This window comes from Pelobates fuscus, chromosome 6, assembly GCF_036172605.1.
Source record: "Pelobates fuscus isolate aPelFus1 chromosome 6, aPelFus1.pri, whole genome shotgun sequence".
In the NCBI taxonomy this organism is placed as follows: Eukaryota; Metazoa; Chordata; class Amphibia; order Anura; family Pelobatidae; genus Pelobates; species Pelobates fuscus.
In genome coordinates, this window is record NC_086322.1 from 66,154,297 (window position 1) to 66,167,359 (window position 13,063).

Below are 13,063 nucleotides of genomic sequence, written 5' to 3' on the forward strand. Positions count from 1 at the left end.
CAGGGAAATGGGATTGGGGATAAGGGCAAATGTGGCTTTGTGGCTTAGGCTTGGATATGGTCTAATAGGAAGAGTCATTTATTTCTGCTTTGTGTTAAAATTCTAATAGATTCTCAGTCTGCAGGGTCTGTTCCTATCCCTTATACTACAGCAGAGGTTTATAGTATAGGTATTTTATGCCCAAGGGCAGTTCCACTCATCACTTATGATGAAACTAAGTGCAGATAGCCAGAGTAATTCTGACAGCTCTGTCCACTAGAAGAAGACTACTGAAATATCTGTAAAGGTGAAGAAGAGGAGACTACAAGATAGCTCAGCTCTTTCTAATATATTGAACAGACATTCTCTTGTAAAGGGGCCAGTAGTTGAATTCCAGTTTTGGCTGTCGAGTTCAGAAAGAGATTAACTAGACGGTGGTACACTAAGAATCCAGCTGCTCTAGGGTAGTGGTAAGAGGCAGCAGTGGTAAGTATAAAGGTATTTTTTTTAGAGTAAAAGACCAATGTAGGCTTGGGGTTGTTATTAATGAGAATTATATAAACAAAGTGCTAGCCTACGAGGTCTTGCCATTGGGTTATTACCTTTCTGTTACAATGAAAACAATATGTAGATTGGCAATTATGTCGATGTATTATTCCTAATACCCCAAGTTTAAGGAATTGCATAAATTGGATGTGGACACAGAGGATAGAGTAACAAAATTTCTTGATCATTTACAGGATTTATATATTATCTTTGTGGGTGAAAAGCATTAGGATAAGGACAGCTCAATTCTTCAGAAGTTTAAAATTATATTTAAATAAAAAAATTTAGGGGGCTTAGAGTCTTTATTTATTTTTTTTGTGAAAAACCTTTTCATCAAAATCTGGTGGAACATTCAAAAGAATTTTAGATTGAATAAGGCATCTGATACTGACCATTTTAAATGAACGGGTTTGTTTAAAATCAATGTGAATAGCCGAAAAGGTATAAATTTAATGGACATCTAAAGGCACACATAACTCCTCATCTCACTGAATTGGCCTGGGTGAAGTGTCCCAGGGTGTACTATCTGGATTCTGAGAGCACATACCCCAAGCGGAGATTATACCACGTGCACCGATTCTATAGTGCAAGCATATTGCCCATAAAACTGTAACTAGCACTCCATTGTTCATCTATGTCTTTAATATACAATGAGCACTTGCCTGACACTCACCTGCTCCAACTGCTCCCTGAACCACACTGCATTAGCTGCGAATTCTCCAATCGCATCTGCTGAAGCTGAGAGGAAGACCTATTGCCTGCCTGCCTGGGCTTGCTTCTGCCACATCCTTACCTGTACTTCACTTCAGACATTTCCAGTCGATTGCTCCATTCTAGGCTCTATCTACTAAACTGTGACAGCATCACATATTTATCTATATGTGAGCAATGCTTGGAGGAATTAAAAAAAACAATCTATCCATACTCAGGGATTATACCGCCATATGCTGTCTACCTCATACTTGTAAGAAACTCTGTATTTGAGAGTGTGCTTTACTTTATTTACATTTATACCCATATTTTTTTCAATTACTACACTTTTGGAACTCTTACAATTGTTCTTCTCATTGTACTGATAGATACCAAAGAGCTATATATCCGTAATTGGGATTATACTGCTGGATACTACCATTGCTTGAGCTCTGTTAAATGTAAGTGACAATTTTTCTTTTAATATTTACTCTCTGATATGGAAATGATACATTATTCTACCCTTTTTTTTCTATTTCATGCCATACCCTAAATTTAAATACCCAAGGACCCAAGGACTAAGAAAACTAACGGAAAGATAGCAGCTTCTGCCATGACACGAGTACTGATGAATGTGTCCTGCTTAAATAACAATTACATTCCTCATTTTCCTGTTTTTGTAGCATGCTTAACAAGTGGTTGCCCTGTTTTATTTTTTTTAACAACTTGGATACAGGCATTTGTGTACAGTGTGGGTCTGACATCAATTAGTTCACGTTGTAGAAATTTATTCTTGCTATGACATCCCTTGGTGTGGTTTTAGGGAGTCTGGGGCGCTAGGCAGGCATTGCATTCTGTCTAGCAGCACTGGCTGGTTATAGTCCTCAGGTAGTAGAGCTTTGAAGAATTTGTGGACATAGGTGCCCAAATATGCAGGATTCTGAATTTCCCTTAATGCATAAATTGTTGCAACTCGACAGGTCTTCTAGGTCACTTAGTTTGAAGTTCAAGGATTTGACTTCTTGTCTGAGGGCTTCATACCTGTCTGAGAGGTAACCTCATCCAACCTTCCCTCCAGCACATGTGTTCTAGACCACAAGTCATAGAGTTCTTTCTGACTATCCTCCTTAAGGGCCTGTATGTCAGCTTTAATATCATCTCTAAATTCCCTTATTAGGGTTTTTAGATCTGAGTAGGTGGTGCGGTGTGTATTTACAGCTGTACCTGCAAAGAATTGTCATGAGGAAATGTTTGCTTCCTTATTTCCAACTTTATCTGCCATCTGGGATTGCGTCTCTACAAACTCGGTCCGAGTTTTTCCCTGATTGGACATTGTCCTTAAAGCTTCCGAGGGGTAGGCATGAAAATGTGACTTGTGCTCCTGCTGTTTCTTGCTTCCAGCCCTGTGAATGCTCTGTAGCTGCTTTAACCCCTTAAGGACCAAACTTCTGGAATAAAATGGAATCATGACGTGTCACACACGTCATGTGTCCTTAACCCCTTAAGGACCAAACTTCTGGAATAAAAGGGAATCATGACATGTCACACATGTCATGTGTCCTTAAGGGGTTAAGGGGTTAAAGCATGACAACTCGTGACAGCTGTTGGCTTCACCCACCGAGAGTGAAGATTTTAAAATATAGCAGTGTTATTCACTAAATTTCGAATTCAAGTTCAAAAGAGCGAACTATAAAAAAATACAATAAACCCGCAATCTAACCGACACTCATCTCCTGATTGTACAGGATGCCTGTTGCATTGCTAAGTGGAAACAAATCTCAATTTCAACAAAGTTATAAGTGCATGTATGAGAGGAGGACAGAGGTAGGCAAATCAGAGTAAGGTGGAAGCAAAGATTATTTTTATTTTTAAATATATTTTACAATGTCTGCAATATATTAATGCAGACATTAATATATTTTACAATGTCTGCAATATATTAATGCAGACCTGTCTACAATTGAAAAATAAATGTTCTCCAATCTACTTTATGGTGGTTCATTTGCATAAGATTTTACATACAAAGATATACAGAAACAGAGTTATTCAGTAAATCGGGAATTGTGAAGAACTGAATGATCAGGGCACTACAACTTTTATGCCAATACTGCCAAATTATGAACATTTTGATAAAACTAATTTTTAGCCTAACATTTGTAGGTCTCTTTTTTTCACAATTTCCCAGACTGTCTAGATTCCCATTTATAATGCAAGTTATTCTATTGGTGACTGATAGAGAGAAGCATGCAGGGCTCTCTGAATGTAGCTTGATGTAATGTTTTCTAATTTTGTAAAAACGTAGGTGTCTATATTGTGTCTCTCTCCATGAGCACTGTCTGATTTGTGGTTAGGCGTGCTTTCAAGCCTTGCGCACAGCCTTTGTTTTAACTGTCTGAGACTGCCAAGCTGTTCGTTTAATTTCTCTGAATCCCTGTGATTTTGTCAGCAACTCCCAGACCTATGGTATTTAACTCATTTGTGGTTTTGTGACCTCCCTTTTCTGCTTTCTGAATACAGTGTGTGTGCAAGTGTTGCTGTTTTTTTTTTTTTTTTTTTACAATGACGAGTCTTGTCTGGAATATATTGGATTATCCAGTGATGAAACCATATGTAACCAGTGAAAACCATGACTCTTGAAGTTTTTATAAGAAGTATTTTTATGTTCAAGAAAAACAGACGTAAAATAAACGATATTCATTGTTTAAAGATATAGAGTGTGTAACACATCAGAGGTACCTCAACACATGTTCAGAATTAGGCAGAGGTATAGTCCATCTCTTCATATCCAATCTTCTGAAATGCCCTCTCTTGTCATTTATAATCTAACAAGACGGTTGTGGTGACCTAAAGACTGATTTGCAAAATTTAAGACAAAATAGCCAAGTTGGTATAAAATAAACACTTAGTTTTCCCAGACATTAGAGATTTCTTTCCAGTTTAGCTATTTTAAATTAAATAGTAAACCATTGTGTCCTTTTTCAAATCTGGAGCCTTGAACTAACTACTTATTTTTTAATTCCAAACGCTGAAAGGAAATGGAATTAATGTGATGTTAATCCGTGTTTATAGAGATTCAATACTATTACTGAGATTTAAACAACATCAGTTAAACAACATCCTGTGCAATGAACAATGGACTTATCCTCAAGATGAAAAATAACATTGACAGAGTCAGCCCAGCTACAGCCCTTTGTATTAAACATAAATTATAACACATATTTACACTTTTTATTATTTCAGTCCCCACTCGCAATATTTTATTATCCACTTACCACAAGTCACCTTTGTGCCAAGTGGCATTATGTTAAACGACCACTATAGTCACCCAGACCACTTCAGCTCAATGAAGTGATCTGGGTACCAGGTCCCACAGGTTTTAACCCTGCAGCTGTTAACATAGCAGTTTCAGAGCCTCTTTCTGACAACCGCTAGAGGCGCTTCCGCGACACTCAATGCGAAAATCGCATTGAGCACGCAGAACATCCATAAGAAAAGCATTGAGTAATGCTTTCCTATGGGCGGTTTGAATGCGCACTCTGGTGCTCTGGCCGCGCATGCGCATTCGGTTCCACTCAGGAGCTGACGTCGGAGGGGAGAAGAGGTCACCAGCGCCGAGGGAGCCCGGCACTGGATTAAGGTAAGTGCCTGTAGGGGTTTTAACCCCTTCAATGCAGCAAGAGGGGAGCCATGAGGGTGGGAGAGGGGGGGAGGGGGGGGGGGATGGAGACCTAAGGACTATATAGTGCCAGGAAAATGAGTTTGTTTTCCTGGCACTATAGTGGTCCTTTAAGCCCACTTACCATTTTAATTTAATTGGCTCATTCCCCCACTTATCACATTTCATGATATATTGAACTCCTCATGTTTTAATGTCACTTTTCTACTAGACTTTATAGAGAGAAGTTTGTGCTGCAGCAGCCTTCTAAATGCAGAGACTTGTTCTGCTTGTGGACTACAAATCACTCTATCCCCTGGTTATGTGAGATCCTCTAATTTATCTAGTACATTACATAATCGCCCCTAGGGTCAGCCTCACCCATCAAATTTATTGAAGGGACCCTTAGAGGTATCATCAGAGACACAGAGTTATGAACATCTTTATTATGTTCTCATGATCTGATATTTACTTGTTTAATGTATAGATGGTTTCAAGATCAACATTTTGAATGCGGTGGAACATTTTTTCAGGTGATACATTCTCTTTAATAAATGTATTCCAAAGTCACCTACTACTGGTATCAGATCTTGGGTTGTCAAAGTATAGCCAATGACATTTGAAAATTTCATTTAGGTAATTCCAACAAATGCTTCAGCCATTAAATACTTTTTTTTCAGTGGTGTGACATTTCAATGGCTCTCTTTCAAAAGGTTTCCTCAATAGACAGTTTAATTTCAGCCTTATAAACTGTCCAGTGGGATTACGGTAATCTAAGGATGTAAATGGTGACTTTTTACTTTGATGTCATTAGTAACAGATTCTATTTTTTTAAAATCTGGTCTTTCTCGTCACCATTGGTAGATACGGGGAGAGGAATTTATGTCTGGCTGGTAGTGCCAGGGCAGAGGAATTTATGTCTGGCTGGTAGTGCCATGATATCTACCAATATCCCTCAGGAATTCCAAAATTTTAAAGTATTTGCTGACCTGTCAATATTCACATTTTAACAGAGATGAGATTTCTCGCAAATCACATAAGCTCTTCATGAACACAAAATTCCCTACCTCTGGGGTTTTCCAGTGAAATTACTGGTAATTAGAAATGGTACAACAGCAGCAATAAATACACCGCAAGATAGAATCTAGCTACTACTACCATGGGACATTCCTATATCGCTATCAGGCAGTCATCCTTTCAGTCTTCCCTCCCAACAATACATGACTTCAGAATGGCATTAAGCGGCAAGGGTTTACTGAGAACCCTTAAGTTGCCTAAGCGAGAACCAGAATGAAGCACTCCTGTACTACAAGAAGTTATGTTCAAAGAATACAAGAATAACTGAAAACAGTTACACGTATACCTTTCACTTGTTGAGATCATGTGTCTTCATTACAGCTTTATTAATGAGAGTTGTTTATGCTAAGTCACCTTTAAAGGTTGAAATCCAACAAAAAAAGGTCACACACTCTAATATTTTGTTGGACCGCCTTTAGCTTTGATTACGGCACGCATTCGCTGTGGCATTGTTTCGATAAGCTTCTGCAAAGTCACAAGATTTATTTCTGTCCAGTGTTACATTTATTTTTCACCAAGAACATCCCAAAGATTCTCAATGGCATTAAGGTCTGGACGCTGTGGTGGCAAAACCATGTGTGAAAATGATGTCTCATACTCCTTGAACCACTCTTTCACAATTTGAGCCCAATGAATCCTGGCATTGTCATCTTGGAATATGCCCGTGCCATCAGGGAAGAAAAAATTGATTTATGGAATAACCTGGTCTTTCAGTATATTCAGGTAGTCAGCTGACCTCATTCTTTGGGCACATAATGTTGCTGAACCTAGATCTGACCAACTGCAGCAACCCCAGATCATAGCACTGCCCCCACAGGTTTGTACAGTAGGCATTAGGCATGATGGGTGCATCACTTCATCTGCCTCTCTTCTTACCCTGATGCGCCCATCACTCTGGAACAGGGTAAATCCCCACTATCCTTCCAGTTTTTAATAATGAGTTGGACAGTTCTTAACCCAATTTTAGTAGTTTCTGCAATCTCCTTAGATGTTTTCTCTGGCTGATGCATGCCAATGATTTGACCCTTCTCAAACAGACTAATATCTTCTCCACAACCACGGGATGTGTCTTTCGACATGATTGTTTAAGAAATGAGAAGCTACTCATTGCATCAGTTGGGGTTACATAACTTGTTACCAGATAAAAGATAATCGCCCATGCAGTAACTATCCAGTAGGAGGCTCTTACCTATTTGCTTAGTTAAATCCAGGTGGCAACTTTTTTTTGGCCAGGCAGTGTATATAATGTATCTACTCTGCTTTTACTAAAACTATGCAAAATAACTAGGAGATATTCAATACTAACAATCTCCACCAACCGAGACCCACCATCAAGCTCAATTCCCAATAGGGGTAATGAGTTGGTCTGGGATCAATGCCTAGGAAACTATTAAACCAGAGCCAATAACGCCAACAAAGGTAAGCAAAATTAGTTGAAATAAATATATGTTTACAAAATGTTTGATATTACAGAGAGAGATGGCCCATGCCCCCCACCATCCACATGAAAATGGATCACACACTGGTTTTCTAAGCCTTGCTTATGAAAATGTATTTGTTTTGTATGCAACTTTTCTTTTTTGTATATAGTAGTTGTTTTAATATCCTAATGCTACAACTTTGCTTCCAGGGAAGTCCTAGCTTATTGAGGCTCCTACTAGTCAGGAGTCTAGCGGCAGATTTGACAACACATCATTTCCCAGATTTTACCTCACATCAATTCCCTTATATGTAATTAGAAGGGAGCATATAATTACTCCGTTAAATTAGTATCTGCAGTAACACAGGGTATCTGGAGGGAGTATCTGCAGTAACACAGAGTGTCTGGAGGGAGTATCTGCAGTAACACAGGGTGTCTGGAGGGAGTATCTGCAGTAACACAGGGTGTCTGGAGGGAGTATCTGCAGTAACACAGGGTGTCTGGAGGGAGTATCTGCAGTAACACAGAGTGTCTGGAGGGAGTATCTGCAGTAACACAGGGTGTCTGGAGGGAGTATCTGCAGTAACACAGGGTGTCTGGAGGGAGTATCTGCAGTAACACAGGGTGTCTGGAGGGAGTATCTGCAGTAACACAGAGTGTCTGGAGGGAGTATCTGCTTGTAACATTTATATGCACTAAAAAAAAAAAAAAATACATTTAAAAGAAAAATGGTTGCAGCTTCCGAATGAATCTAAAATGGATGCTGTCCAGTAGGTGGGAGGGTCTGCTAGGGAGGATGTGCTGCTGATTGGCTGGAATGTGTCTGCTGACTGTGAGGTACAGGGTCAAAGTTTACTCAATGATAAAGAATAGGGGGCAGACCGAACATCGCATGTGTTCGTCTGCGGCGGTGAACGCGAACATGCTATGTTCGCCAGGAACTATTCGCCAGCAAACCGTTCGGGACATCACTAATCATGAATACACTAGCGCTGCCCAAGTCTCACTCAGGTTGTACATAGCATCAAAATGCCACATCTGGAGGGATTGACTGGCAGGGTTACCAATGATCCCAGTGTGAACGAATTCTAGAATGACTTGCCCACTTTTAGAGCTGTGTACATCATCTCAGCTCCCAGTTTACAATGAGATACCCTACTGTAAGATGCAGACATAATTTATGTGCTTCTATTCAATTTTTTGCAGAATCTATATACCATTTTAAATAATAAGCCAGAGTAAAAATAAGCCACAATATATGATGTCACAGATGTAATTTATTAATATCCAATTCAAAAGGCATTCTACCTAATCTGCCAGGCATCAATTTGGAAAGTTGAATCATATGAAAGACCACTTAAGAAAGGATCAGTTAGCAGGAAAGACTGCGGCGCATGCATAAAATACATGGCATTTACTGAACACTGAACACACTTCCAGGTATGCCTTACTATTAATGATAAGTGGCCAGTCTCCACTTGTAAGAAGAAGGTATTAATTAACCTTGGCTTTTTAAGTAGTGGAATATGTGGATAAAACCAACGAAGAAAAAATAAATAATAGCTTTAATTTGGATATTTTTTTCCCCATCATGATCAGTGATTAACCTATCAGTTCACCATGACCTATACACTGCAATTAGTAGACTGCATCGTCTTCTCAAACAGACTTCTAGCATTGTCATGATCTCTTACCCTGAGGTAGTTGAGGGTAAAGTTGGTTAGACCCATTCGAGTAATATTTTTGGACAGTTGTTCCAGGACCTGAGGATCTTGTGCCTGTGTAAAGAATAACAAAAAGATAAATTAACCAAACGAGCTCAATATTAAAGGGACACTGTAGGAACCCAGACCACTTCAATGTATTGAAGTGGTCTTGGTGCCAACTCCCATCACCCATAACCCTGCAAGTGTAATTATTGCAGTTTTTATAATAGATTTGAAGTGAAGAGGTTAACTGTGATATTTGTGTAATGTTACATTCACAAGAGCACATGGATAAAGTAACTCCTGGTATACTTATTTGCTAGGAGCAGAAAATGTCAGTGCCAAGGTAGGTGATCTTCAGGTAAGTAAACGATCCCTCCCTTCCCCCAAGCATTATAATGCAGTGAATGCAAAAGACCCCGGAAGTGGTACTGCTGCCTTTAACAACAAAATATTTTTAGAAATTAGTCCAAATTTGTCCATTTGTAAAGTTAGTCTATTCTTTAATGAAAATAATTAATTAATACAATAAGGCTATGAGCTTGGGACATTAACCATGGCAATGACAGCACACGTTTAGTTTATTCCTATATATTTAAAGATTGCAAAATGTTTTACTTACGTGCATGGCTAATATGCTGCGAGGTACTAATTCTCTGTATTGTCTAATTGTAAAGTGCCATGTCTTAATCCTCATTAGGTCATCAAATGTGAACTCCAAAATGAGTCGTCCTTCGGTGCATACCTAAAGCAAACAGGAAATTAAACGTATATGTTTTATAAAAAAATTATAACATTTATGGTACTTCTTATAGGGCCAAATTTTCAGAATGTACACACTTTTAAGTGGGAAATTCATTAGCAAAGCAAATAATTTGGATATTTTTGCAATCAGGTATTTTGGCCTAAATATTTCAGTTCTCTTGAAGCCCATGAAACAACGCAGTGGGGGAGTGGGCCTTGCCAGAGAGATGGCAGGTGTAATTGATTTAGGGGCTGGTTTAGGTTAATGTAGCTCGGGGGTGGAGGATAGGTATTTAAATAGCGGTCATCTTAGAGAGTGGCCATTTTAATCAGAACCTCACTTACCTGTTAGTTGTCCCACCCTCCCTAGATTTTGAGGCAATTTTCCCGTTTTGTCACAGCGGCGGGAACAGGCCGTAGTGAAGTTGAAATTTTTGGTGGAATTGGAAGTGGACAGGCCAAGGTCTAGGCTGGAGGAGGCCGGACGGAAATAGGTGTTGGTAGGTTCTAGCTCTTCGGTGGCTACGAACCTGGGGGTGTAGGGGTGTCTGGGTACACCCCTACAGTTAACCTTATGATATGGGGCCTCTTTGGTAGGCCGTGTGTTTCAAGTTAAATGTTATTTTATTGTTATTTAATGTTCAAGTGGTAGGGTCATTGTCAGGGGTATTGTGCGGTGGGATAGTAACAAAATGTTTAATATGACAAGGACCCTAAATATGTTAATTTATTATCATAATAATTTAATAAAGCTGTGGACTTTATACTCCATCAGTATAAACTGTGTCTGTGTCTTATTTAAGTTTAGGTTATTATAGCACATGCCGAATAACGACTGTGCGCATGTCAAGACAATTTCACAATCTGTCTATCTCTCTATCTCTCTATCTATCTGAACTGTCTGGTTATTGGGTACTTTTTTGCCCGAAATTTACAAAATACAATCCCAAGTTACTGACTGTTTAGCTAATACACGTCATTTTGTAATGTAACTCGCCAGTTGCCATTTTGGGGCTGAGCTCATTATTGTTAAAGGGTGTTTCTCAAAAAAATAGACTGATTTACAATCACTCATGTTAAAGCTAATAGAACAATATATTCAGCTGCATAGTTTAGAATTTATATTAGTCTTATTCTCTAAGCACAAATCTTAGGACTTTTATCTCCAACTACATCCTTATTGAACAAACTGGCAAAACGTTAATAGTGGCAGATTCCTTTAAATGGGATACGCAGTAGTTTGATAGTCTATGACAAGTGTTTATTAGTGACATACTCTCATAGAATAAACAAAACACTCAAGTTTGTAAAGTAGTAATGGCGGCACGTAGGCTGGATAGGCATCTGCCTGTTGATGTATAACCCCTTCGCATTTTTAATTGCTTCTTTTTTTTTTCTTTTTACAATTGTAACAGCAGCTTTTTTTTTTATTATTGCTGTGGGCAGTGATAACAATATGGGACATCATGTACAGCAACACAATAAACAGCAAGAAGGAAATATTTTAAAATGGAGAGTGGCAGAGGAGATGGATCTGTAAGATTACAGCATCTCATATTATTTTTTAATCTGTACATATGTATTTGTTTTACAATGATCAGCCACAACGTTAAAACCACCGGCCTAAAATCGTTTAGGTCCTCCTCATGCTACCAAAACAGCTCTGATGCGTCAAGGCATGGACTCCACAAGACCTCTGAGTGTGTCCTGTGGTATCTAGCATCAAGACATTAGCAGGAGATCTTTTAGGTATTGCAAGATGAGGCCTCCATGGATCGGAATCCCACAGATGCTCAATCAGATTGAGATCTGGGGAATTTGCAAGCCAAGGAAATACCTTGAACTCCTTGTGATGTTCCCCAAACCATTCCTGAACAATTTTTGCAGTGTGGCATGGTGCATTATACTGCTGAAAGAGTCCACTGCCATCAGGAAACTCCATTACCATGAAGGGATGTACATGGTCTGCAACAATCTCTAGATAGGTGATACGTGGCAAAGTAGCACCCACATGAATGCCTGGACCCAAGGTTTTCATGCAGAGCATTTCTCAAAGCATAACACTGCCCTTACCGGCCTGTCTTCTTCCCATAGTGCATCATGCTGCACTATCCCCAAAAAGAAGATGCACACACACCAGACTAGCCACCTTATTTATGTATCTGTGTGTCAGTGTTTGTATATGTGTGTATCTAAATGTTTATATGTGTTTCAGTGTGTGTATATAAGTGTGTCAATGTGTCAGTGTGTGTATCTGTATGTCAATGCTTATGTGTACCTGTTTCAATATATATGTATGTGTCAGTGTGTGTATCTGTGTGTGTGTCAAAACATGTATGTGTGTGGTATTTAAATGGAATCATTACAAACACACCCAACACACAAAAAATGCCAAAAGTATATGCAAACATACCCCTGCACAATTACAGTCACACACAGGCAGACAGTCACACACACAGCTACAGTCACACACAGGCAGACAGTCACACACACAGCTACAGTCACACACAGGCAGACAGTCACACACACACACACACACACACACACACACACACACACCTCTTTCCATTATGGGCTGGGAGGGAGAAGTGGAGGCAGTGCCATTCCTGGAGTCTGGTAGTTGTTGGGGAAGCAGGAACTCCTTCCTGATTCCCTCTTCCTGTGCAGCATCGGCTTCTGAGCATGTTTAACTCCGCCCGCTGCCATTTCAGCCCCGCCTCTGCTGCTAGGTAAGCCCCGCCCTGCCACTTCGATAAGCTCGCCCACACTGCCATGTTTTTTTTTTATATTCCCAGGTGGAGAATAATGAAATCTTCCACCCAGGTAGCCGGACCTACATTAGAACTCACTTTACACCCGGCCATGTGTGAGCTGTGTTGCCATATCGCCCCATGCGGTCGCACAGCTCGCACACCCCTAAGGCTGGCCCTGACACCACTGCATTCCAATGGCAGCAGTAAATACAAATCTACGTTTTGGCTACCTTTGCGCTGGAGGTGGGCCCCAGACAAAATTCTTGCTCCAGGGTCCTCACTACATTTGTTCTGACCCTGAATATATCCCACTAGACAGGTTCAATTGCAACCATATAATCAACGTTTAATCACTTCACCTGTCAGTGGTTTTAATGTTGTATATTTCTATGATTTTTGTAGTCTAATGAAGGGTTGCTTAGATAGATTTTCATACAATAAACTATTCTGTACAAATGTAGCACATACCAAATATTATATTTGATTACAAACA

At 39.6% G+C, this 13,063-nt stretch overlaps 1 protein-coding gene across 3 annotated transcripts in view; it reads right to left on the reverse strand.

Moving 5' to 3' along the window:
- Positions 1 to 13,063, reverse strand: part of LDB2 (LIM domain binding 2) — a 323,746-nt gene that overhangs the window by 42,010 nt on the left and 268,673 nt on the right. For all 3 annotated transcript variants that reach the window (XM_063457808.1, XM_063457807.1, XM_063457809.1), the window contains exons 4-5: positions 9,696 to 9,818; positions 9,062 to 9,145 (exon numbers count right to left, since the gene is read on the reverse strand). In XM_063457808.1, coding sequence (XP_063313878.1) covers positions 9,062 to 9,145; positions 9,696 to 9,818 — 207 coding nt within the window. The remainder of the gene's footprint in view (positions 1 to 9,061; positions 9,146 to 9,695; positions 9,819 to 13,063) is intronic.